The sequence below is a fragment of the Varanus komodoensis genome, unplaced genomic scaffold (assembly GCF_004798865.1).
Source record: "Varanus komodoensis strain SLA01 unplaced genomic scaffold, ASM479886v1 scaffold5, whole genome shotgun sequence".
NCBI classification, from domain to species: Eukaryota; Metazoa; Chordata; class Lepidosauria; order Squamata; family Varanidae; genus Varanus; species Varanus komodoensis.
Window position 1 is genome coordinate 22,970,105 of NW_025336087.1, and position 27,669 is coordinate 22,997,773.

The 27,669-nt window shown below is 39.4% G+C and overlaps 1 protein-coding gene across 6 annotated transcripts in view; it reads left to right on the top strand.

Annotated features, from left to right (window-relative positions):
• The window catches only part of CAST (calpastatin), a 73,778-nt gene that overhangs the window by 8,888 nt on the left and 37,221 nt on the right, over positions 1 to 27,669 (top strand). For 5 of the 6 annotated variants that reach the window (XM_044446231.1, XM_044446233.1, XM_044446227.1 and 2 more), the window contains exons 2-4: positions 4,702 to 4,761; positions 13,272 to 13,343; positions 24,503 to 24,562. In XM_044446231.1, the coding sequence (XP_044302166.1) occupies positions 4,702 to 4,761; positions 13,272 to 13,343; positions 24,503 to 24,562 (192 nt within the window). The remainder of the gene's footprint in view (positions 1 to 4,701; positions 4,762 to 13,271; positions 13,344 to 24,502; positions 24,563 to 27,669) is intronic. The other variant, XM_044446232.1, reaches the window with a different exon arrangement.

The following is a 27,669-nucleotide window of genomic DNA, read 5'->3' on the forward strand; positions in this document are numbered from 1 at the left end:
GCCCTCCTCCGAGTACTCTCCTAATTTCCTTCACGGAGAGTTCCCGGAGAAGGGCCTCTCCCACAGATCTCAAGGGGCGGGCGGGCATATATGGACGTAAGCGCTCCTTCAGGTAACTAGGACCCAAGCCGTTAAGGGCTTTATAGGTCATCAGCAACACCTTGAATTGGGCCCGGACTTCAATGGGAAGCCAGTGAAGCTGACGGAGGACTGGAGTCATGTGAACATAATGCCCAGTCCCTGTCATCAGCCTGGCAGCTCTATTTTGAACCAATTGAAGTATCCGTACCATCTTCAAGGGTAGCCCCATGTAGAGCGCGTTACAGAAGTCAAGTCAGGAAGTCACCAACACGTGTGTCACTGTCGCCAGGCAGTCGTACTCCAGGTAGGGGCGCAGCTGATGGATCAGCCGAAGCTGAAAGAAAGCACTCCTTGCCACCGCTGTCACCTGAGCTTCCAGTGAAAGCTCTGGGTCAAGGAGCACTCCCAAGCTGCGAACCTTGTCCCTAAGAGGGAGTGCAACCCCATTCAGGACTAGGTTCAGTTCACCCTCCCTGAAGCCCGATCCGCCAAACAACAGGACCTCCGTCTTGTCTGGATTGAGTTTCAGTTTATTGGCCCTCATCCAGCCCATTACCTCGGCCAGGCACCGGTTCAGCACAGCCACTGCCTCACCTGGATTGGTGGAAAACAAGAGGTAGATCTGGGTATCATCAGCGTACTGGTGATTCCGCAGCCCACACCTCCTGATGACCTCTCCCAGCAGTTTCATGTAGACATTAAACAGCAAAGGGGACAAAATGGACCCCTGCAGTACTCCATGGCATAGCTGCCATGGTGCAGAGCCATAGTCCCCCAGCACCACCTTCTGGAATCGGCCATTGAGATAGGAGTGGAACCACTGCAAAGCACTGCCTCCGACTCCCAATCCCGCCAGCCTATCCAGAAGGATACCATGGTCGATGGTATTGAAAGCCGCTGAGGGGTCCAGAAGAACCAACAGGGACGCACTCCCTGTTTAACATATAGCACTCATGCTTTTATTCCAGCACCAGCAAAGATGGTCCACTAAAGGATACAAAATAGTCTGTCTCTTTCTCCTGCCCCCAGCTTGACTTTTGGGGAACAATTGTGTGAAAAACCGAGTATTTTTCTTGTTTTGGTATTTTGCAGTATTATCCAATGCAACAGTGCATGTTTGTGTTTTATTAGTTGTGGGGAAATGAGAATAGAATTTATTTTGTAAGGAAGATAGGATTGGATCCAAATTTAGGCATATGCTGCTGTAATTAGACTCCCCATCTTCTCCATGACACTCCTTTTACCCCATCTGAAAATCATGTATGAGGCTGGGCCTTCTGTTAAATAGGGTAGTTCAGGGAGTGGTTCAGAGAGAATGGATATTTGCCCAAGAGGATAATACAGGGCAGAGCTACTTTCTATGAGCAGAATTCTACTTATGGGATGTGTATCAGCTTCGTTTTCAGGCATCCCTGTTTCTTCATTATTACAACCTGTCCTGTTAAGCAAAGTTCCTAAACATGCTGTAGCATTTTGGGGGATGGAAGGAGGAGGGGGCAAGAAAATCACTCAGCCCAATTGCACATGCCAAAATCTGAGTGTAGCTCCATAGTGTTTAGAAAGCCTTTCCAAGGGCGTGAGTTCTGAACATTTGAAGGTGAGATGTTAATTTTTGTATACCGATTAGCAATACTTGGATTTTTCTGTCTTATCCTTTGCCTTTGAACATTCTACTCCTGGAGGACTCTTCATGGCTCTGCTGCAGAGATATTAGAAATCCTTTAAGTACCTTTCCCCAGTATGGCATTTACTGTATATGTTGGATTGCAGCTTCCAACCTTAGCCAACGTGACCACTGGGATGACTGAAGTTGATGCCCAACATATTTGAGGGGCTCCTGTAGAACAAAAATGCTATTTGTTCTGACTCTGAAAATACTGAAATCCAAGTTTTACGTGAAATTGTAGCTTTAGTGTGGAATAATTGCCTTGGTTATCGGTGTACTTCTATTTTATCAGTTCAATCTGTAGCACATAAAAGTCCTATTGTCTTTAATGGAGGCCTTAGTCTTTAATTTATGAGGCGTGCTTTATAGATCAAAGAGTTGGAACTCACAAGAACATGTTTTTATGGTATTTTACTATGCTTCAGTGAATGTTTTTGCAAATGCTGATTAAAAATACCTAAATATAGTTTTTGCAGTAAGTTTGTACATGTTCAGCACAACTGCTCAGTCCCAGTCTTTCTCTTAGGGGTTCCTTTGATCACTGATTTATAAATTGAGACATTACTTTTCGTATTATCGATGCCTCAGTATTTTAGTTGGATTTTGATTTTGGTTAATTTGCAATTATCTTGTCTTGGATTTTTTAAACATAAAGGTGGGATATTGATATCAAATTTATGATTCCCTGTGCTTTAACTCTTTTTAACCTTGCTGAAGCCTTGACTTAAAGAGCAGTTTTAACTGGTTCCAATCTGCAGAAGAGCCAAGAGACACCTCAAGTCATAAAGCTTGTGTATCTGTGATAGGCAGAAATTAACAATTTTTGTGTGTATGAATGAAATGTTAGTGTAATAGAAGCTGTTTAGCTGAAATTGCATTCTTGTTTGTAATTGTGCTACAGAACACGTACAGGGAAGATAGGCGTCTGCCTGCTTGTCTTTACAATGGTAGGATAAGGGTGGATTGTTGTAACTTAGCATGTCTTACCTTCAAAGGTCAACAGTGGGCAGAAGGAAAGATCAAGGTGGAGATGGGGAAAGATCAAGATGACTGACTAGTGATTGATTGTTGGCTCTTAAAAGTATAAAACCATTTCAATGTAGTTAGCAAGAGTGCTGATCTCTTTTTGGAAGAGTGAGCTTCTTTTTATTGCATGTGCTAGCTTCAGTAAATAACTTTTCTGGTAGACCTTGCTTTTATCTCTCACAGTTAGGCAAATGCACCTGGCTGATTGGGGATTTAAATTCCTGCCAATACCTTTCATTAAGTAAATAAAATGGTAATAACTGGTAATAAACTGGTAAATAAACTGGTCTTTCTGTATTTCATGCATAGAGATATTGAAGTGCCAACCTATAGGAGCTTGACTTGTTCCAAACTGGTAATGATAGTTTCCTGGTTTAGATGTAATGGGAAGGTATGGTTAATTAATCCAAGAACTCTTCATTTGTAGTGCACTTGAGCAGTGAAGAGTAGGCATACACATGTAGCATGTGGGAACCAATCGGTGCATATATTGGCTGAAGAAGCTGAGGTGTGTTTGGGCCAGAATATATATAAACTGTTCCAGAAGCCATTTTGGCTGAAGAACAGGATAAAAATGCTTTAAATAAAGAAACATCAGAGACAAAGCCATGTGGTATTGATTAACTTTAAGAATTCTACTCAGACCAAAACTGGTTAAATTAGTGTTTCAGTGTACATTTATTTATTTATTTATTTATTTATTTAAAACATTTATATGCCACCCCATCGCAATAAAGCCTCGGGGCGGCTCACAAAACATCAGTAAATAACAATACAATAAAACCTCAGTGCATTCTTGGCTAAAAATTAAAAAAAAACCTAGTTAAATAAATAAATTAACAATTAAAATAAGTTTTAAATAAAAAGGTCTTAGCCTGGCGCTGAAAAACAAATAACGACGGCGCCAGGCGGATCTCTCTGGGGAGCGCATTCCATAAATGGGGCGCCACCGCAGCGAAGGCCCTCCTCTGGGTACTCACCCTCCTGATGTCATTCACAGATGGTTCCCGGAGAAGGGCATCTGCTGCTGACCTCAAGGGGCGGGAGGGCATATATGGGAGCAAGCGTTCCTTTAGGTACAATATCTTTGTCTTGCTATCTGTATAAAACAGAACATCAGACTTTTGCAACCTCAATTACATTTCTCCTCCATGCAATCTTAGTTGTTGCAGTTGGGAGAAAACTGTTGGCTCGCACTGCTTCCTTGTCACTTCACTATCTGCCATAAACAGATCGGGAACAAAGGTCTGAAGAGGGGAGCCACCTCTATGCATGACGGCTCCTTCTCCCATTATTTAGAATAATGGTTGCGAGCTAAATGGACTACAAAACTCAGTTGAGTGCAGAAGAAATCTGGCTTCCTTGAATGACAAGGAGTTGTCTACTTGTGGGTTTCCAACAGGCAGCCGGTTGATGACAATTTGAACAGATTGCTGGACTAGTGGGCTTTCGGTTTGATTTAGCAAGGCTCCGAAGAACATCAGTATCTGGAGGGCCACCAGTTTGCAATCCTCAGAGAAGGGCTCAGAATACTCGCTCACTCTCCATCAAAGGGAAACATCAATGCTCAATGTAAAGGTCACTGTGTACTCTTTGCTTTTCAAGGATCCTTGCAATGTATAAGCCCTCTCCTTATCTCAGCATAGTGAACATTTTGCTAGTTTAATATAACGATCATAATCCTGAAAGTTGCTTTAGATGCTCTTGGTTATTTGTGCATACCCAAGACTGGTTAAACATCAGACCTCTATAGTGGATGACAAACAGTTCTTGAAAGAGAGTTTGTGTAGTAAAGGTGAGGGTTTCTATTCAAGAAATACAAGCCTGAAATTTCTGTGGGATGGACAGAAGTAGCTGAACCTGAGTTATAAAGATATTTTGGGTAGAACATTTGTTTCTCTTAACGTTCTATTTTTTTATTTTTACAGCATGGTGATAAAAATGCAAGTGGAGCAGCAGGAGATAAAAAAGGAGGAGAAGCGGCAGAGGTAGCATAATATTTTGCAGTTATGATTATAACCAAATGGTTTTCTTTATTTTATAAAAAAGATATTTGTATCTGCTTTCCCTAAAAACTGGCTAGCAAGGTGCTTATAGTAAAGTATTTACTCACTTATTTAGCACCTTGCGGGATATCATAAATAAACAGATGACCCGAACAGTTTATAATCTTAATGTTAATAGTGAGGGAAGGCAACAGAAGGAGGGGAAGAAATGGAGAGACAAGGAAGAAGAGAGATTAAACAGCTTTTTTTAATGTAACTTGCCCAGCACACTGAAACTGCATCCTCCCAAGTTCAAAAGAGCAGGCATCTGACTTTTCAACTACACCAGTCATCATGTCACCTAAAATCTCAGCCGTGTCTTTTGAGACTTCCTAAATGAATGGCAATTCACTTGTAAAATGACCTCTGCTGCCCTTTTATTAGACAGATGACTAAATATCATATTGCCTGAAGAACAAGGACTGCTGTAATACATCCTCTCTGAGTCTGTTGACTCACTTCTTTCATTGCCTAAGCCCTTTTTTGGCCTACCTGCATAAAGCAATGTGTTGTGTTGAATTCCTAGTCCCTGAAGATGAAGAGGCTAGAAATGCATGAATAATTGACCAAAGACAGTGGTGTAGTGTAGCATCACCTACCAGCTTAACTCTGTGAATGCATATGCATGTTTTAGAAATGTTTAAGATCAGTGAAACCCCATTTATTTCCCCAAAAATAAAGGGTAACATTTCCATGTCCGTGGTGTTGAACATATATACTTAACAAAAAGCTATAAAATGTCACTATTTTATAGTACACATTAATAGTGCCCCAAATTCAGAGAGAAGAGAATACAGCAAGTGACTTTAGAGAGGCTTCTGTGTTCTTGGAGATGTCCAAGCCCCACCTATGGTAAAATAAGTGGTTTTCATCTCCGATCACTTGTTATAGTTGATTAGGGATCGGGACTTCTGCCATTGAGTTTGGGTTTTGCTTTCTACTTTTCTATTCTACTCATTTTGTAGTATCAGAAGAGCCAGTCCCCATAGGTACTCAGAGTATGTTGTTTTCTGTTTCAACATTTGAGCAATTCATGTTATCCTCCTCCATTTTATTTTCATTTCCAGGAAGAGTTGTGCAATAATATAGTTATTCATACCCTTAATATATACTTTTCATCTGAATAATTTAGGCATCCTATTTTCCATGTTCTGAACCTACCTTCCCTGCTTCATGCCACTTGTTACTTTATTTGGAAAGAAAACAAATACTTTGTGGTAATGGTGGGAGTAAAGGGAAAACAATTCTAGCTAGGCTATTTCTATTCCTGGCCTTGTCTTGAAAAGAGAGCATTCTATATCTTCTTTAGCATTATTATTCACTACAGAAACCTTACAGTTTCTGTAGGTATATATTTTATCTATGAAATTTACTTTAATTTGCTCTTTGCAATTTTCATCGAATGATTAGCAACCAAATGTAGCAAAGAGTGCACACATAACAATATGTCAATATTTGTTATAACCATTGTTTGTTATAGCTACAAACAGGAGATTGACCTTATTCACACAGACAAACAGCTGGGCAGGTTCTGCATATTAACTCTTAAGGTTATAAAATACCTTGCATAGCCGAAGTTCCCAGAGCTCAGGTGACACAATAAGCTGTGGCTGGGCCTTGAGTATTCAAAATGGCCTCTTGCACATGTGTAACCCCTACCAATGGAGTTCACATGACACAACAACCCATGGCCTGGTGTTGAATATTCAGGGCATTGCCTGTGATTGGCACAGTTCCTTGTGGCTTAAATAAGTCTTTGTGAGTCAGTGGGTCATGTGACCATCCTCACTGACAAACAGTGGTTACTGTAAGACAGATTGTAAACCATCTGCGAACATTGTTTTAAACTAAGAGTCTTTTTGTGGGGGAAATGTATTTTCTTGCTTTACATAGGTTCAGGCATTCAAAGAAATCATAATTAAACTAACTACATTTTGGCTTGGTGTTATGTCTGAATCAAATATAATGGGTATTTTGTGATGTTGCACCTGTTTATGATTAAACTTTTAGAATAGCTTGTGATGCACACAATATTTTAACTTCATGGAAAGAGGACTAATGATGACTTCAAAGAAAATATTGGTGAGAAATGCTACCAAGAAGCAATAACCAGGTTTATAGTACTATTGGCAGAAATAATCAAACTGTTACTGCATGAGACATGGCTTTGGAGATTATACTGCTGTACAAAAAATATTAATTGGGCATGAGGAGGCAGGCATTTTCTTTAACGTAGTGCAAAAACTGGTCTTGGCTGTTGGTGTTTAGAACAGGCTTGGTAACAGAGTAAGATGTTTGCTTATGGATGCAAATTAGGTGTGTATATACTAATCATACAAGATTAAAGGTAGTAAACATTAGGACAATTAAGATGAATGAACCAACCTTCAGAGATAAGTGGTTTTGCAAATGTTAATTTTTTATCATAGAAAATTATATACTGTTCTTTAATGAAAACTGACAAGATGGTTCACGTAAAGTATGTCTTCTAGGAGAATTCATAAACCACATTGTTAATTATATCAATACAGTCATTATAACAATAAACATCATTCATGTAGCACTAGAATTGCAATCTTAGATTCACTTAGCTAGGAATAAATCCCATTGAACTGAATTGGGCTTACTTTTGAGAAGACATAAATAGATTGTACTGTTATTGATCAATCCAGCCAATGCTAAACATCCTTTAAGCCTCATCAGTGTCACTGGGACACAAAATCAGTAGACTATGAAATATGTAACTTTGGCAGGATTATGCTCTTAGGGAACCTTATTAAGGCTGCTAGAAAGGATCTGGCTGATCATAGGAGAAGTTGGGAGTCCCAGGTCTGACCTCAGAAACATGCTTCAAGGTTAGAGCTAGGACCCCAACCTTGGAAAGATCCACTCTCACTGCCTCTCAGATGTCAAAAGATTAACTTTGGAGCTGGATGTTCATGCGGAAGAGTGAAGCTCTGCCATTATATGATGTATCCTGCCAGTGCCTCAGCCTTTCCTCCTTGTGCACAGGGACAGAAGATGCAGACATCTGAAACTGGCTGCCTTAGTCTTTTGCAGGGCAGGAGGAATACAGAGCTCACTCTGGCCATTGCAATGTTTCCTCCCTCCATTGAATGCCTGTAATCCTCCATGTCTCGAGGGTTATAGACAGCCACACAAGAGTGTGCTGCTCATGTTCTACAATATTTCATGTACTTATTTGGCCTTCTCACATCTCTGTGAGTGATGCATTCTCATTTTGCAGATAGAGGTAATGTGCTTGACAGATAATTATCCATCACTTAACTTGCAAATGGTACAGAGATGTGTGTGGTGTTACCAGTGACTCCGGGCTACCAGGTGCAATAGGAAAACAGGTCTTTGAAGAACATATCCAACTTCCTAAACCTTCTATGAAAACAGTGCTATTTTCCAGTGAGAAAATGTTGATAGCATAGTCTTACTAATTGCCAGTTTTCTACTTTATTATGCTTTTCAACTTCTACAAGGAACTGGGAGATGTCATCAGAGGAAGTGGAGTAAGGTTATGTTTAAGAGAATGAAGAAAATATGTCATAAACAAGAGAACAATGAGTTAGGCAAATATCTAAAGCATGCTTAGTAATTCACAAAATATGTTCAGCTGATTTGCAAAACTGAGCTAGTCTCCATGATCATTGTGGACCACTTTAAGCTGTAGCACCTATGGGCATCATGTTGCTGCCTCATGCGCCAGCTTGTTTGTTGTGTCAGTTTCAGATGTCTGAATCTTCTGTCTCAGTGCACAAGGAGGAGAGGCTGAGGCACTGCCAGGATACATCATATTACAGCAGTGCTTCATTGTACTGCATATACCTGCATTTCCAAAGTAGTACAGCTTGTTGGAGGGGAAACAACCTTTCAATAAACCCAGGGGCTGTTCTCCCCTCCAAGAAGCCATGCTATTTGAATTTGGATGATGGAAATTCATAGCAACCTTCCTCCTCCATGGGGTCAGAATGTTAATCAGCCATGCTGGGTGGTAGTGATTTTGTATGGATCGTGCCAGGCAATTTGTACAAGTATTTAAGGCAGAGAGTAAGCACTGAGAAAACTTATTCTCTGTGTTTCCAGAGAGTGTCTAGCAATATAGACAAGGGATAAACCAATTACAGAGTTGGCCAGTCAGAATAAAACCAGCTTTCTTTAGCGTCTCATCACATTAATCACATTCATTAATACTTCGTGTGGTTCTAGCCAGAGGAACCAAATGGTGAATAGGAACACCCTCATCCTGATTTCTCGCTAGCTTTCGCAAGGAAAATAATTGGGAAAGAGGTTGCTTGAAATGTGACTGCTTTTGATGTTATGAAATAAGTCCTAAACTAAAGCATTAGCATTCTTTAAGAGACAAGAAGGGAGGAACTTTGGCTTCCACTTGTCTTGTGCATTCATTTCTGCTGTGATTGCTATGTGGCACAAGGTTGTTCCATTGCTGTATATATTTGTACATTATTAGGCTTGGTGACAGAATAACTCAGTTATTCTCAGTTGTTCTTGCTTTGATTTTGTTTTGGGGTGTGGGGGGTTGTTTTTTCTTCTTACATACTTCAGTGCAGATTTACACCAGACAAGATGGGTCCGAAGAGGATTATTGCTGTCTCTCTCATAGTAAAATGATAGTTTCACCTCATTTTGTTCAGTGTACACCAGTGAGAGAGATCAAATGCACACTGTATTGTTGTTGGGACACAAGCCAGCTGCTTAATGCAGAAAGACCCATCTGTCTGGTTAGTTATTAGCTCATTTGTCTAGGGGCAGCTCTTCTTTTGCCTCAGCGACCTGCTGAACCCGTTGCTAATACCACCCTCTATTACATGGGTGTGGAACGAGCAAAGTGCTTTTGTTGGATGGGAAATATGTAGCTATCCACATACTTAAATTGATAAAAAAGCAGTTATTGTTTGGGTCCATGGTATTTGTATCAGTAATAGTTCAGTGGCTGAAAAAATGCAAGGTGTGTGTTTTTTGGTTTTTTTTTTTTTAAAGCAATGCTATTGTAGCAATACCATTAGTATCTCAGCACTTTTATTAGCAGCGTCACATACAGGTTTAATGCTGTTGAAAAGTGGGAATTTCCAAGGTAATTTGCGCATTTCAAACCTAGAAAGAAGGACTAGGGAACTCGCAGAAACTGGCTCTTATAAAATATGTAGCTGTTATGTTATATCATTTTTGAGGGTGCTGTGTGGAAGGGAGGAGACTAGTGCCACCAAGATATGGCAGATCCTGCTGGTGCCTCAGGAGCCTTCTTCCCTCCTGCTTGGAAGCACTGCACTTAGATGACCAAAACTGGCTAAGATCTTTGCAGACTGAGAGGAGGATAGGCACAACTTTTGCTTCTGCTCTCTTCCAGTTCTCCATAGGATGCCCATAAACCTCCAAGTTTGGAGGGTTTGAGAGTTCTCCATAGGACTGCACCATAATTATTTTGCTCAATTTCATCTGGAATTGTGTGAGTTTTGGGGTTTTGTTCTGCACCTGGAAAGACTTTAGACAAGAGGAAAACTACATCAGTGTGCTTAAATATGTTTGTGGTAGGCAGAAAATTTGCTTAGTGGAACTTGGTAGGGCAATTGGGAAAGCATAGACCCTGAATGCCACTGCAGCACAGTTTGTACTACTGTTTGTGCTGGATCACTTTAGAGAGGCCTCAGCAAAGCCTCTCAGATCCACCCTTCTCCGCTCACATGGTTTCTGCTGTTTGGCATGGGTGGAGCAGAATTTCTATTATGCATGCAGACTATCTACTAATTCATTAAAAAATACTAGACTTGGGCACTTTGCAAATTATTGCAGCCACACATGAACAGGAATTTGCTAAGACAGGAAAATCACAATAATGCAAAGTGTTTTTTTTTCTTTTGTTTTACTGGATTAACTACTCTTTCAGTTGCCGGAGCCCACAAACAATAATGTGGGCTCTAACACAGCGCCATCTCATGGCAACATGGTAAAATTCCTGTGTCTTTCTATTTCTTGTAAGTTGGATTGACAGTCATGTTCTAGTGTCATCTTGATTGGCCTAATTTGGCTCAGAGAATAAGCCTGCCATCCTGTATACACAGATTTGGGAGTAAGTCCAACTGAGCTCATTGGGATTTACTTTTGAGCAGTTATATGTAGGATTTCAGAGACTGAATGTGCTTGAGTAGTGTAACAATACTATTCAGTTCAAAAAATTCTAAATGAGGTGGATTTCTTATGGTCATTTTGGTCATGTTCCAGGCTAGGAATGGGTGGACATTTTCTGGTAGACTTGGGAGATTGTATCCAAAAAAGAAAGGATGTGTTGGTACTTCTGGTATCTGCAGTTGTTCATGCATCACTGATCACATCATTATAATCATTTGATATGCCACATGGCATGAAGTGTTGCTGCTCTATCCTAGTAAGCATTCTTAGAAGGTGGCATGGAGTGACTCTTGCCCCACCCCATGAAAGCTGACATTTCTGGTACTTCAGTGTTCCATTTTATCACCAATATTTAATGATTTAGAGGATATGTGCTTCCTCTTTCCCCCCTCTCTTTTCTTCTTCTCCTGCTACAGAGTTCCCTTCTCCATTTTCCGTGTAGCCCTAATGATAACTTGCTATAAAGTCTTAATCTACAAACTACGTCTAGCACTTATCTTCTAAATGTGAACTGGAAACCTGCTTCAAATCATTGTTTCTGATTTCCATATGCTAGAAAAGCCTTTGCCATAGTTTGCTGATCCAGACACCAGGGCAAGCTGTGGTTAGTGCTATAGTAAGTAAGTTAGTGTGTGAGTTCGCACACCGTACTAAGCCTCTACTAAACCACAGTGCGCTGGTAGTTGCTGAACCCCAGCCCTAACCCCATGCCACTCTTTACAGATGAATGGGTAGGTGCATCTTGGCACAGCCTGGCCTCTTTGCCCTACAGTCTTCCTGCCTGCACCAGGCACATATCCCAGCTGCCCTTTCAGCATAGCTCCATTCCCTTCAGCCAAGAGCTCCTCATCCATCCATTTGCAATACAGCTGTCAGATTACACATTGCAAAGTACAACTGGTTGTGCTTCAGGTTGCCTCATACATCTTATGGAGGGAAGTGCTGCACCACCACCAAATTGCTAGTCCTTTTCTGAGCAACTTTGATATTGGCAACCTTGTTTTGATCCTTCAGCTTTTCAGGAATAGGATTTTTTTTCTTTTAAAAATTCTCTATCATTCAAATTCATTAAAATGGATACTTTTAAAAAAGATCCTTCTTATGTGTACGTATGGCATCTGTTTTTTAAATGGCTCTTCATGTTTATGTAAATATGATTGAATGTCTGGGTTTTTCAGTGTTATCCTTGGTCCTGCACAAGTGCATACATTTCCAGGAAAACAGTTTACCTTCTTAAAGTATACTAATACGACAGTAGCTAGTATAGTAACCAAGCACCTTGGCATCTCTTCTGCACATTTAGAAATAACACTTGTCAAATTTCCCTTCTAATAACATGGACAGCAAATTCTGAAAGGCAGTTACTGAGATGGGAGCTTTCTTACGGGTGTAATTGCTGTAGGAGTATATGGAGCTTACACATGTTTTGTCTACTTAACAGTGAATAAAACAGGAAATATGTTTTGCCATGGTTTTACAAATGTACATACTTGTGCAGGTTTGAAGGAACCCTTCCCATTTGTGCAATTATTTAAGGTACATTTCTGGTGAAATGATCGGTACTGATAGCTCTAGAAGATTGTGGATAGTGGCAGCAATAGTGAGATCATGAGGAGCAAATAGCAGAGTCTTTCACCACTTTTCTCAGGTAGCTTTCACTATTTTAAATGCCCCACACTGAACAGACTCTGCTGGGTATGGACATCACAACAGACCATCCTGAGAATAAGCTACTCTGCAGACCCTACCACTAAATAAGCCTTGGGTTTTCAGGATGGCTAGTTTGTGAAAAACAGCTCACAATGTAAAAGCTATGCTGGGTTGCTAAGCTCCTGAGCAACCAGTTTATATTGTAAGCCATCCTGAGACAATTGGTTTATTTAGGACGGGGTAAAAATATTCTAAATAAATAAACCACCCATGATGGCAATCCACTGTGGCTTAGCATGACATGTGAGTCAGGTCATTAAGAGGGAACCTGTGGATGAAGGACACACACGCACAACTCATAACTTTGAATGGGGCCTATGTTTCACCTGCATTAGTATTCAATATGATGAACGGAGATCTATGCATCCCAGGGCACGTCATCCACGATACCTATATTCACCCATCCAAATAAACTCTAGGTTAGCAGTCTAAATTTAAGAAGTTGCATGAAAATGCTGTCTACAATACAGGGTGCCAGCAAGCCGAGGGGGAGTTCCAGAAATTGAATTCAGCATCTTTTTTGAAGCATTTTTACCCTGTGTCATCACAATTCAAACTTTTATTTCATTTTGCTTTGCATTCTGCAGAAGAAACCTGCAAATACCGGTATTGCCGATTCTTCTAAAACAAAGACAAGTGGAGTATCTTCTATCAGTAAGGTAACTTGAGTGTTCATCTTCTGTCCATCTTCTCGAAAGCATGGGCAACAAATACATTGCTAATGTTAATGTAAATGCTTGTGCTGCTCTCCTCTGCCTATGATGCTAGTTTATTGTCTCAGTAAGGAATTCATATCATCATGGTTTGGTATGTACATGGTTGCAACAACTGATATACTGTTTTATATGTACCAGGACTAGCAAACCCTTGAGGATGTTGCCTCCCAAATTTCACTTACCACATCCCCAGACAGAAACTTTAGCTGAAACTCCTGTGCTGAACAAGTCCATTAGGTGCTATTCTCAAAGGAGAGAGGATTCCACATCATGTGGAATTCCTTGGCCATCTTAAAGTTTCGAATATGTTTCTTATAAAATGTGCTGTTTGGTTGAATTTGTAAATGTGAGAAAGGATTCAAACAAAACACTGTAATAAGTGGCATAGTGGCCCACTGATATTAATGCTTTCTGTGATGTAACTGTGTTATAGGTGGATAGGTGTTGATGTGTAAAATATCCAAATGAAAAAATGCATATTTAATGTGGCATTACATTTTGACTTCTGTGTTTTCTAAATGTACTGCATCATTGTTATATACAAATCCCTCTCCATTAAAAGAAGTGATTCTGCTCAGGCTTCTAACTTGGAGCCAAGAAGCAAAAACAAGTTATTGTTGAACCCTGGAATTCATATATCTTGCCATTGGTGGGCTTTGCTTTTGCTGTCTTTGTAACATGGAATTGCCTTTAATGAAAATGTTTAAAGGAAGCCAGAGAATGCAGTAGAACATTAAAATTAAAAACCACACCTTTGAGAACTTTGTTTATTTTCATCAGAAGCAGAGCAAGTTGTTTCAATATGTACTTTGCTCCATTTTTGGAACTTTGTCAAAGAAATCAAAACAAAGGTTTACATTCCTAAATGGAATATAAACCAAGTGAGCATGATGATTTACTGATTTTCATAAAATTGAAAACAAGGTTTATGTTTGATTACAGTGGTATCATGAGTTTTTGGCATTGCATATAATATATTAAAACATTCCACACTGAGATAATTTTTGTAGTCTTGAATTCTAATATAAAGCATGCATGGGTGTGTATATCTTTTATGGGTCACTGTCTGTATAGGGCATGATAGTCATATCTTCTTTCTGCTCATTTCCGAGAATGCCATTCATATTATTTTTAACACATAAAGAACTGAAGACAAGAGTAAACATAATTCTGTGCACCCAAATGTGGCCATTTAACAAAATCTGGGCACAATATGTGGTTTGTTGTGATAGCACAAATCTTACTGAAGGTGAGAAAAAGATTCAGTGTCTAGGGAGTCAAGGAAATAGAAGACAAAATTGACAAATGTCATTTCAATAAATAATAGAGCTACTGTATTTACTAGCTGTCCTAAGCTGAAGACAACTTGACTGCATGTAACAATAGCACTGTACTAAGAGCTGCATTACTGAAGAATGTAGATAGTTCACAGGTGATTGCTCATTCTGAAGGCCCAGGAAAGACAGATGATGGATGTTTTAAGGCAATTCCCAAAGGTACTGGATCAGCATTGTATCAGGGGAGAGGAGAATGGCCCTGGAGGAGGATGGGGAAAGCAGCCCTTGTAAGTGGCTAGCTTTGTAGTCTGTTCTGACAAGCTAAGTATAAGCTGCTGCTCCAAGTTTACACATCAAGACCAGTAATCCTGAACAAGACCAGTAATCCTGAACAAGCCAACAGTAAGCCATGAGTTCTCAGGGTGGCTTGTATGTGGATAAGAAACCAAGTTCATGCTTAGTTTGCATGATAAACCACATTGATGCAAGTGAAGTTCACGACCCTCTATGGGTCATTTTACCATTAAAAAACAGGCCTTGGAGTGCTTCTTAGCTTGCTTGAATGAATGAAAATGCCCATTTCAAGCTGATAAGGGTTGTAACACTAACTTTTTTTACTTGATTATGCAGCTTCCTAGGTTACAACTTTTAATACGGTAAAGTCTTCAGAAATTTAGCTCAGCTTTTAACTGAGCGTGATCAGTGTTTATCTTTTTATAGCTGTTTCTTTATAAAAGACAGCATGCAGGGCAGGGAAATTAATGTACAAAATTCTCATCTTTGTTCCCTATTTTTATTATTTGTTCCCTTTGTTCCCCATTGTGCCACCTGTGAGCAGCAGGCTACCAATTCAAGTTTCCCTTGTTGCATTTTCTCATGTTTGTTGGGAACCTGTTGTATATTTTGTTACATGCAGAGGTAAGCATTAAAGGGTAGATTTAGTTAAGAGGATGTTGCTTTGCAACTGGATTTATTAGAATCCATACTAAGAGGGTTCTTAACAAAAGTCTAAAAAACAGGTTTATTTACTTACAAACAATCCAAATGTGACTTGCATGAAGGAGAGATGTTGGTATATTTGAGCGGGATTTCTTCATTGTTAGCTTAAAGAGGAGAGAAAAACCACATACTTCTCTCCTCCTGGTGCGGGGAGGGCAAATTGTCATGTGACAATTTCCAGGTGAGGTGGGAGGCATGAAGGAAGGAGCCTCTAGTTCAAGCAGAGAGGTCAGTCTCATTTCGTCTATGGCATTAACCTCTTCCCTCCCATGCTGGTCTGTGGACAGAACCATGCAATGTTAATGCAGGCAATATTGCATATACCTAACAATGTTTTCCACACCTGGGGAGGGTGGTTGCTGAAACACCCCTCAGGTCTACAGCAGGCCATGCCATCTGGGTGCTTTGTTAATCACTCTAACAAGCCCCCCCCCAGTTTCTGATGTCAGAAGAAGTTGCACTGTTGTAAATATAATTTGTAAATAGAGCATGTGCAGGATGATTAATCAGCCACTGTACTAATTAACCATCATTGAAATGGCCCACTATCTCCCTCTGTCCTGACTGACAGGAGTTCTCTTGTTTAGCCAGAAATTTTGGAGTTGATGCTTGGACCTTTTGCATTCTTTTCATGCCAAGCGTCATCTAGGCTTGCATGAGCTCCCTTTAACTTTTCTGGTTGTGAGAAATAGGGAAATTGCACTTCCAGTTGCCATTACCCAGAGTTTAGTGTGTGTTTGAAATCCTAGACTATGGCTAATTTTAACATCTGTTCATTACTTCTACACCTGACCCTTTCCCCTCTTGCAAAGGAACTCAAACCAGTTTACATGGTTCTCCTCCTCTCCATTTTGTGAGGTAGGCTAGGCTGAGAGTCTGTGAATGGCCCAAATTCACCCACTGAGTTTCACAGGAAAGTGGGTACTAAAACTCGGATCTCACAAGTCCCTGTTCAGCATTTTATCCCTACACTATGCTGGTTATCTGTGTTATCTACAAGTTGTAGAAACTAAAGTCTGCTTTGTAACTGTGGACCTGTTTCAAACACAGCTGGGCACAGTTTAGTCTCATTAAGTTGGCCACATCAGGTAACTAATTCCTGGTTAATGCAGCAAACTTGTGGTTGCTGTTGTTGCACTTCCTGCAAGCGAAGAGGACAGTTCTGTAAATATTGAAGTTGATGTATGTATATATATTATTTCATATTTTCCTTCGATGTTATGCTAAATACTTTGAGGTCTAATTGACTCCAATACTCTCCAATTCTATTCAGTAATAAAAGTATTCCTGGTTAAGAGAATGCTCTACAAGAACCATTTTATTGACAGTGGCTTAGAATTAGTATATTTAATTTAAATACAGTATAATAATGTAGTTAATGTGGGCTTTCTTGATTGAGGTAAATTGAATCCTGTATTCAATAAATTCAGAATACACAAAAATAATATTTTTCTTTTCTTTAAAAATCCAGAGTATTTGTTTTAAAAAGTATTTGTCACATCTGTCTCATGCAATTGCTTTCATCTTAGTGGTATTTTGCAACATTATTAGGGTGCAGAATGTTCATTTCAGTTTAAAGCTTGACAGGATCATATTATGCAGAGTTTGAGGATTCTCAGATTTTGTGTGCATATATTTTCTTGGTGAAGAAACAGGAACTATCAAGGATTAATGGCTTATGTAATGCAACAATATGGTGCTATTTGGGTTTGGACTTCTATTCCCTTCAGACTCGGCCAGTATCCAGGAACTCTGGGAGTTGCAGTTTGCAATATCTTGGGGACACTGGTTGGGGTAACAAATAGGTGGTGTGTGAGAAGTGGCGTTGAGATGGCCCACAAGTTCTGTTTGTTCCACTTGGGGAAAAGCATTTAATGTTGCAAATTAGTTATTAGTATCCCCTTCTGAAGCACTCCTAGTACCTTCTGTAACTTTGCTACATCCAGAAAATACAGCAGGCTTAATAAACGCTGGTGCCTTGGCAAAACTGCTAGCTTGGATCATTTTTTCAGTTGCTGTCTTGTGCTACGAAGTACACTAAGCACATGTGCCTTGGACAAAGCACTTTCTGCGGTGTTCTGGCTTTGCTAGCTGTTGTCTGGCTCTTCCGCCTTTTACTGCGAGAATCTGCATTTCAATAAATATTTATAGAGAGGCGGAGTGACGAATGCTGCAGGCAGTGGGTGTTTGGAGGATATGCTGCTCAGACTGGCCGTGTCATCCTCAAACGATGCAGGTTTGGCCCATATCATGTCAGGCCAAAGACTATGGGCAGAACTGATGTAAACTGAAATGAAACCAAGCTTGTGATAGTGTCCTTGTGGTTTGCTTATCTTTAACTCGGGAAGGAATATACCAGATTCACAGTGTGAGTACTGTTCTTTCCAGGATGCTTGGGCTCATTGTAGGGTTTCTGCTTTCACTTCTTCTCTGAGCCTGCACTTTTCTGCAGAAATACGAGCTCTTAGTTAGTTCACTATGTGCTTAATGAGGGGGCTAAAGCATTCCTGGAGTTGCAGAGCTTATAGCAAATCCTTATATCAATAATATATCTGTCCTGTAATTTGTCATTTCTAGCCATAACAGGAATAGCCTTTTCTTCAAGGGCTGCAGTGTATGTATTTCTCAGAAACAGTTTTAGGAAAGTAGTGGCTTGTAAGATCATTGAAAAGTCTTTAGAAGAAAGGAAGGTCTCTGTAGTTACAAGAATTGATGGGTAAACTACTTATTAAGCTGGCTCTGAGAAGCCTGCAGTACTAGCTTGCAAACTTGGTGTGTCATAGCTGTTTCCTCACTGTATAGCTGGAAATTGTGTATTTAGGGTGTGGTGATCTGTATAGCAGGATATATTTCATTGTTGAGACATGTCTAGGTAAAACTATTGTCCCTTCCAACATGCAAGATGGTATTTAATTTTTTGATGCATTTGTTCCATAACAGTGAAACTGAATGTTAAAGCAGTTACTATCACTAGCAGGGATATGGTTCCTCCCCACCTCCCCAAATTACAAATAATGGCAACTTCATCACTGTTTTAGAAAATAATTGTTTTTGATTAAAATGTTTGGATTTAAAGGTACTGTTTCAGGTTTTTAGTCTTAAAACAGTTATCTGGTATTAACTGTTCCATTTAGCTCAATGGAATTTACATGCAGAGGATTATGCTGTCAAACACAAATCTACTATATCTGATAGCATTCAAATAGCTCCTTTGGCATATTTTTCCACTTTGCCCCTATCCTGCCCTGTTATAGGATCATGAGTCAATTTACATTTTTAAGCATGGTTGACAATTTCAGAGTTGTAATTAATTTTTTTCCCCCAGAGGATTATCCCTAGCAAGTATTTGAGTTAAAACATGTATGTCATTTGAAACACATCCTTCATTGTGATAGTGAAACCAAAACAACCTCTTAAGCAGAGAGGACTTGAAACTGATGAATGGTTATCAGCATATTGTACAGAGGGGTGATAAAATTTATTAGTATCAACAGTTTTCACTGCCTTTGTTTATTCTGAAATATAAACAACATGAAATAAATACATGTTAATGTCTTTAACTTCTACAGCTTTTCCAAGAAAAATGTCTCCATAAAGTGTCTCAGAGATCCTGTGTAGTGTAGTGGTTACAGTTTTAGACTGGGACTTGGGCGATCCAGGTTCAAGTACCTGCTTAGCCCTGAAGCTTACTGGTTATTTTTAGGATAATCACTGATTTGGAACCTAACCCATCTCACAGGGTTGCTGTGAGATAAAATGGAGGAGGAGGAGGATCATGTATGTATCCTTTATCTACATAAAATAACATTTAAATCATATTAAGTGTGCTTTAATTTTACCTGTTAAATACTGTTATATACTGGGTCAAAAAATAGCACAGTGCAGTTTTAGGTCATTTTACTAAATACAACTAAATTATTATAAATTTGATCACTCAGAAGTTATTCCACAGCAAATTACCCTATGCAAATCACCCTTATTTCTATAGGAATTTTTTTTAATTCAGCTTTCGAAAACTCAAATTACTAGTCCTTGAGGTGTGAGAATGCATGGTTGGATAAGGTTAAGTAGAGTTGTAGGGTCATTAACAAATGACTTGGGAGATTTTGGAGCTGTTATTTTGTAGCAGAAATTATCAGTGTACAGAAGGAAGAATATTTCCTGTTTCCTGAGATGGTGATATTATTTGATGTAACATTATGTAAAAAGGTTGTAGCATTGTATATTCATTATTGGTAGAAGGAAGCAAGAATCCCTTGAATGAGAAAGTGATAAGGAAGGAGGCATTTATGTCCATTGGACTCCTAGTGAAAACATTTGGAGACTGTTGAGGTCCTAAATTTATAATGAGCTTAGGAACAATGCAGGGTGTTACTAGATTTGGAGTGAGGAGAGGGTGAAGAGATGACTTATATTTACTTATGTTTTATTTGGTGAGCAAAATTACAGACAGGCTGCACTCCCAAGTTGGTAGAGCTCTGCTGGAAGGACTAGCATCTCCTCTCTGTCCTAATTTCCTCACTGTTCAACCAAGAGACCATTATCCTTTCTGGTTACTACTACTTTATGCAATCTGTAGACCAGCCTTTCCCAGCCTGGTGCTGTTAAGACTCACTGGGCTACAACTCTTGCATTCGTTTGCCAGCATGTCAAACACATCTGGAGAACACCAAGTTGGAGAAAAGTCTGGTACAGAATGTCTTCTTGGCCCTGTGTACTTTTTCAAATTAACTCTTCCACTTGACTGGAGACTGTAGGTGGAACTAATAACTATTTATAATTAGTACAGTACTTTTATTATTTGCCAGACATGAGTGTGGTAAGTGGATATGGTGGACATCAGCAAGGTCCAAGAAAAATAAACTCACAGAAGCTGGTTGTTGTTGTCGTTTAAAGGAATAAAAGGTTAAGATTCCAAAGAAGCATCACTGAGAATTTCCCCCTTCTGCATTGTAGCTGTGTGCTACAACTACAATGGGTTAGGCTCTGATTGCCTTGAAGAGTACTCACTTCCCCTGCACATTCTGCTTTATTGAATACCTGAAATTAGCTACATAGTACTTAATACTGGGTACAGGGGAACATGCTGTTTTCTGGTGTTACCCTGAGAAAATTTCAGATGTCATACCAAGGTTTCACTCCTGCTGTGTATTTGAAATCTGAGTGTTTCCTCTTTTCTCCCCCTCCACACACCCTGCACCCCCATGCAGTCAGTTACAGACAGGTCACTAGGCGGTACATTGTTCTCTTGTTCCAACTGGGTGTGCCTCCCTCTGAAACATGCTATGATCTCTCTAAGTTCTGTTTAGCTATGAATCACTAGGCTATTGTTGGTTACCAAGCAACACTTTCATGTTTGCTTCCAGGCCCAAACATGTTGCAGTGGTAGACAAAATTTGGTGTGGTTATAGAACCAAAAGAGATGGTTTGAAAGAATCAAACTTAAGGCTTCTTAATAAATAGTAGTAGTAGTAACATCAAACTTTTCATATGGTTTCTTGCCTTACAGGCAGTTAAACTGTCACAGTCTTGTATAGTTACATGCTCCCTAACAATGCTTGGCTATTGTTCTGGCAATTAGACAAAACAGGACTATTGCTGCAGCTTTAGCAATTAAAAATATGTAGTATCTATTGAATCAGCACTGATAGTTTTACCAGTAGTGAAAAGCTCATTAGAAAAACTTATGTTACTGAACTCAGCCAGTCAACACGTAGGACAAGCACAGGTGGACCCCAGACCCCTAGTCCAGAGGGGCCTGAGACAAGACTTAGAGCCAAACTAGACTTACTCTAGTGTGCTATAGAATAAAGGGAGACAAAATGGGATAAACAGCCCAAAGCAGTGTCTCTAAAGTTACACCCCAGTTCATGTGCGTTATACCCTACAGAAGCAATTAGGTCACCCGATACACATCTAGTGCATCAATACATCAGTGTATGTAACATCCCCACTGCTGCTGGCTTCAACGAGTCCTTTCTTCTGTTAAGGACTGGACATTTCTCATGTCTATTTCTTATCTGCTCGAGATTCACACAGGCTTGCCATGTTCTTACACCCTGCACATTTGCAACTTTCATGGTAGCTAGAACCAGTTTCCACTGTCCCTTTGCTTACTGCGTTCAGGGTCAAACTAGCTTGTTAGCTGTTGGTTACACAAAGTTCATTTTGTTCTATCTCCTTCCCTTCTGGGACAGTATATCTGTGGTATTTTTACTCTGTGGCCAACTACTCTCTGGCCAACTACTTTTGGGATGATGCGATTGGCAACACTTGGATCAGCTGCCAGTATTGCTCTTCTGCATTCATCATAGGACAAACAGAAGAGTCTCTATGCTGCCTCCCACTAAATAAATAAATATATAAATAATGGTAGCCCCAAATCTGACATCAGAAATAGTAATATTGAAGAAGAGTGAAGTTCATGGTATATTGAAAGTGGGAAATGCTGAATAACAATTCAGCAAGAGTTCAGTCTTGAACCTTGAATTGAAATAAAGGTGTGTTTTTTAAAAATGCATGTGATTTAAATAAATGTGTTAATTAGCTTACCAGTGCTAGGATGTCAATGAAATTACCAAAACGTTTTGTGAATTACCGTTGCATTTCCTTCTGGCTTCCCACCACTGCCACTATACAACTCAGCATTACAGTTTATGCATCTGGAAATAGTGGGAACTGAAGCCTAACTTATCTGGAAAGTACTATGTTGGATAAGACTGGTTTAGTGTTGTGTCTGAATAAGGTCAATCAAATGTGGTTTGTGTGTATAGTCTATATGGTTGCGCATATATATATATATATATATATATATATGTATGTATGTCTATTTTTTATAAATGGAGTGAACTGACCACAAAGCTTAAGCTTAAAATAGTAGTAGTTATTACTATTATGTTTTCATGTATTGTCCTGATTTGCATATCATGTTAGTAAACTGTGTATTGATTAACCCATGAATTGTGAGGTTGCATGCTGTGCACATGCCACTGCCACCTTGAGTATGCAACCCCTGATTTGCCCAGTCATAGGTAGTTGCAAGCCCAGACACTTTAGGTTGTTCATGAGTAAAGCAACCATATTTAATCTAAAACATTCACTTGAGCTGGCAGCTTGCTTTCCATATCCTGGAATTTTAATTGCCCGAATCTCGGTCTCTTCTTATGCTTGATAGAAATATAATGTGTGGGATTGGTATGAAACATTTTTGTAAGAGTGTTGGTGCCTTTATATAAGGACCTTTATATCCTCATAAAGGTGTTGGTGTGTTCACCTGGAAATATATTTGCTATTAATATGCATGCTTGCTTCATGCTATTAATGAACGTGGCAAAGGAGGGTGGAACAGATACTTGCCAGTCCTGTCTTCAGAAGAAAGATGACTTTAGATAAGTAACTTGATTGTGCTTGGATGACTTGCTGAAGAATGAAAGTATGATCTCATTGTCTAGCATTTACTCGTTGGAAGCAGATGTGATCAAATGTAGATGTTTACTGAAAGCCTTTTAACCTGTAACTTGGAAGCTATTGAAATCGAGCCCTGTAATTCTTGGTATGTAGACCAGCTTTCTCGATCTTTTTACCCTGGAGGGTTCCTTGAAATAATTGTCTCTGGGAACTGCTGCATAAAAATTATTATAGAGGTAAAGCCTGGATTTAATGTAAATAAAGGTTGCAAATTGAACTTCATTTGAGCTATTTGCAACATGAACGTTTATTGCCAATGTTGAATTGTATGGTTATTGAAAAACATAAAATCAAAGCGATATGAACAAAAATATTGGTTAAAACTGTTATTTTTGAAATTAAAATAAAAAATGAAATATTCTTTAATGTGAAAACTGCGCTTGTTTTTTGATGTATAAATACTTAATTCTCTCTTGAACTTTGGGTATCAAGTTAGGGAAGGGTGATTTTGCATCATCTTCCAAAGTTTGTGAAACCCTCAGTGCAGCCTATGCACATGAACTCAAAAGTAGCACGGAATTTTATGTATTTATTTATGTTTATTTTACTAATGTGACATGCCACCCTTCCCATAAGAAGTGCTTCACAGATTAAGAGGGAAAAGGCCTCTCTAGCTCAGCCTGTGGGAACGGGCCACCAGCCAGCTGTGAAGGCAGCAGCCAGCTCCTTTTCTTTGTCCCAGCAGCACACCCCAGAAAAGGGCCACCTCTGCCCATGGAGGCTTCCTCAGTGGCCCACCGCTTCCTCCTGCTGCTACTCACTGTCTGGGGCCCATTTCGCACTCCTTCATGTCCGAGTCCAATATACATCTGTGAATTGCAAAGAGTGTGTGTGATGAATGGAAGATATGAAATAAGGGCTGCTGCTGATCATTTCATGCCAGACACATAGAATGGCTGCTGCGCTATTCCCCACAAGTCTGAGGTGGCCAAGGTTCTTGCCCTAGCTGAACTTCTTCCTTTCCTGCTGGATGTGGGCTCTCCCTGGGCTGCTTGCCATATCCTAGGCTACAGGGACAAGCAGATAGGGTTAGGTTTTATATAGGAGCAGAAAGATTTTTGTTTTCATATTATATGAAGTAGGTAAGGTATTCATTGTGACCCTTTCTCAGTTGGAAAGCACCCTTTGTTTTGGCATGGCAAAGCCCAAACCGAACTTCTATAAAAGTTCTGTAATGCTTTCTTCAGGATGGTTTCGGAAGACTACATTCCTGCCTCTCTCAGAACTAAGCAATCAAGTTGAATAGGGCCCAGTAAGCTTCAGGATATGGATGTGCATCTCAGTTACTCTGTGGGTGTGAATTTCTGAAAATTAATGACTATAGTAGATAATTAAACACATTTTTGCACTTTTATGCAGACTCAGTCTTCTTCCACGGTTGCCGCAAAGACCCCTAGTATGAAGCCATCAGAAACAAAGGTATGTCTTCTGAAACAAAGGATAAGGCAATGTTCTACTTGCATTTGAACTTGCGTGTGAAAAGTTAATGATTTTTCTGACAGTGGCTAATATTATAAGTAATGGCTATGAATATTAAGTGATTTGCTTTCAAGGTGGTGGACTTTTTCATCTTTTATTATAAGACACCTGGCAGGTGAGGGATGGAGGAAAGGATTTCTAAAAATGAATCCACTGCATTACAGGCTCTGTCATCCAGAAAAGTGCTGTGCTCATGGAACCTCCCTCTGCCCAGGTGCCAATTTTGGGGGCTGTGCCCCCAAACATACAATAGCTCACACCTGTGAAGTTCATCCAGCTTAAATTTGGAAGTTCTAGGTCTGGAAGATGGTACATTATACCAAAACCCAGTTAGCTAATAGTTACATGTACTTATCGGACAGGATCTAAATTTAAGCTGGATGGATCAACTGCACAGGTGTGAGCTAGTGTAGTTCACCAGTTACATTCATAACTCTGTAGATGGACCTGGTGCAGAGCATATAACCAGAGGCATCTCAAATTATATATATGATAATTTCTCATTAACTGGCTGACTAGACAGTCATGAATAATGCTGTGATAAGGCAGGATAGTCATGACTTGTAAATTTATTTGTCATTCTAACTTTCCTAAAGCTAACTCTAAGCCAGAGTCTGAGAGAGACATTGCTATTCTCTTTACTTGTATCCATTTTTGTGTTGTTGGCATGCAAGTGGTTTGTATAAATAGACAAGGTAGTTGTTAATGAATGTATAGATTCAAGTAACATCTAGGTAGGGTGCAACTAATTCAAGTGTTAAGCACATTTTGAAAGCATTTAGAATTTCAGTAAGCAGAATGGAATAGTAATCTTGTCCTTCAGTAACTATGTGTACGTAAGTAGTTCATGTGAGTGCTCTGTAGAGGTTGCTTAATATAGGAGGGAATGGAGCAAATAAGTAATACTAATGGCTTTCCTTGCTCTATTAGAGGTGAGGGCTAGGTTAGGTTTACTTAGGACTTCCCGCTGAGGAGTTGGCTTACTAAAGAACAATAGTTTGGACTCAGGGTTCTTTTGTGTGCTTGCCATTCTCTATCCACAGTTGTTTATGGGTTCTTCAACTGACTGTGTAATCCTCTAGTCTTGCTACTGTGGCTAACCAAGTTTATAGAGCAGGGTATATGTGGCATTTAATAATGAAAGAGAAGGTACAACTTCTTTTGTGTTCATGCTATTGCACAATAACATCGTGCCACCTAGAAGTAGCAGAAAACCCGGAAAGGCCTGGTTCTCTTATAGTGCTTGGTTTTTCATTATGTGACAAAATCTAAAGTAGATACAGCTTTCTGTATCAGGGTTGGTATGTTAGGGAATAAATGGTTGAAAAATGATTTTTCATTGTTATAGCTTCCTTGATTGCTGCAAGTATATACTTCTATTGTTTCCTTGCTGGCACCTGTTTGCTCCAGTAATTGTTTTGCAAAAGTGACTCTCTTTGCATTAGAGTGGAAGAGGGTATTGCACGTGTGTGTAATGGTATGATGATAATTAACACCCTTGTAGCACTGTTTTTCAGCATGTATAGCCTGCTCCATTATGAGGGAATAAGATTTTTCCCCCACAGTTCAGGATCACTCAAGCAGATAACTGGCTGTGTGCCAAAGGTAGCTTTGAACTTTTCAATTAGTAGCCTCCTATGCCTTTAATTTCTTGCTTTTAAAATAAAATGAGGAAACTTAGCAAAGCAGCTTCTGATATACTATTCTAAACTATTCTAATTTAATCCACTGGATATACTTTATATAATTTCTGTATTTCCCATTAGCCAGAGATCTGTTCACCAACAGTTCATAGAAGAAAATGAAAACAGCATATATTTTTTCCAATGTGCAACATTTAAAAACAATTTTAACAAGTAAAAAACAATATTAGTAAAAACTAGACAAGTTGGAAACAGCTGACACAAATGTACAGTAAATGCCATGAAATGCTTGGGAAAAGGCAGAAGCTTTAACTTGGCACCAAATGGATGACAGAATTTGTACCAGGTGAGCCTCAGTGGGGAGATCATTTGATAAACAGGTGCCATCTCTGTAAAGTCTGCCTCCCTTGGTGCCACCCTCTGAGCCCCCCTCAGCGATAACACATGGAGGAAAGTGACAAATTAGCATAATGTCTGAGATTACTCCAGTTAGGAAAAAGTTCAGTTTTATTGCAGAATTGAGATCTGAGCACTACAAGAGAAGTGGTTCTTTTCCTGTTTTTTCCATTGTATAACCTCTAAGTGGCATTGTGATGTAGTGGAATAGCATAAATATACAATAGAAAGTAGTTCTGTCACAATTAAATGCTTTATCTTCCCTGCTCTAAAAAAAACTTGCCTAAAGTGCTGGTTAGACACAGAGGCAAAACTGGAGGGTTACGATGCTGTCTGCTATTTGTAGGCAGCCATGAGTGGGGAATGATAAATGCCTTGTGTAAAAAAGATGCTTGTATTTCTGCCACAGTTTTTATATGTTTGAATTTATACCCCACACTTATTTTAATGGCTCAGGGAAGGGTTTTTAATATTAAAATTAGTACATTTCTTTCATCAAAGGGCAAGTACTGCTATCGTGTTCTTAGATCTTTGCTGCCTATCCTCTGCTTCTTCTATCCTTCCATTCTTACCTCCAATTTTTTGTGTTGTTTACTGCTTACTTTTAAACTTCTTGCACAACTACATTAAGACTGACCTCTCATTTAGAATTACTTACACAATCCAAGGCTATAAAAACAACTAGTCTCTTCTACAACCTTTGCAGCAACAAATTTGTTGCCACAGTTCCAGGCGCTTGAGAAAGGGTGCTTTTTGTCTGGCTCTGAAGGCCAATAATTTCTGCTCTTCTTTTAGCTACTTGGCACAAGACATTTAAGACTGGATTTTACTGCCTAAGGAGTAAAATCTGTTATTGTGGTCAACTTTAAAAAAGGTCAAATTAATAGGAAAGAGAATGTGGATGCGAAGAAACTGGAAGGCTAGAAATCAAACTTTTCATATCTGTATAAACTTTAATGTTGTGTAAATCCAGATACATGCCCCTTTCTCTAAGGGTGCAATCCTAAT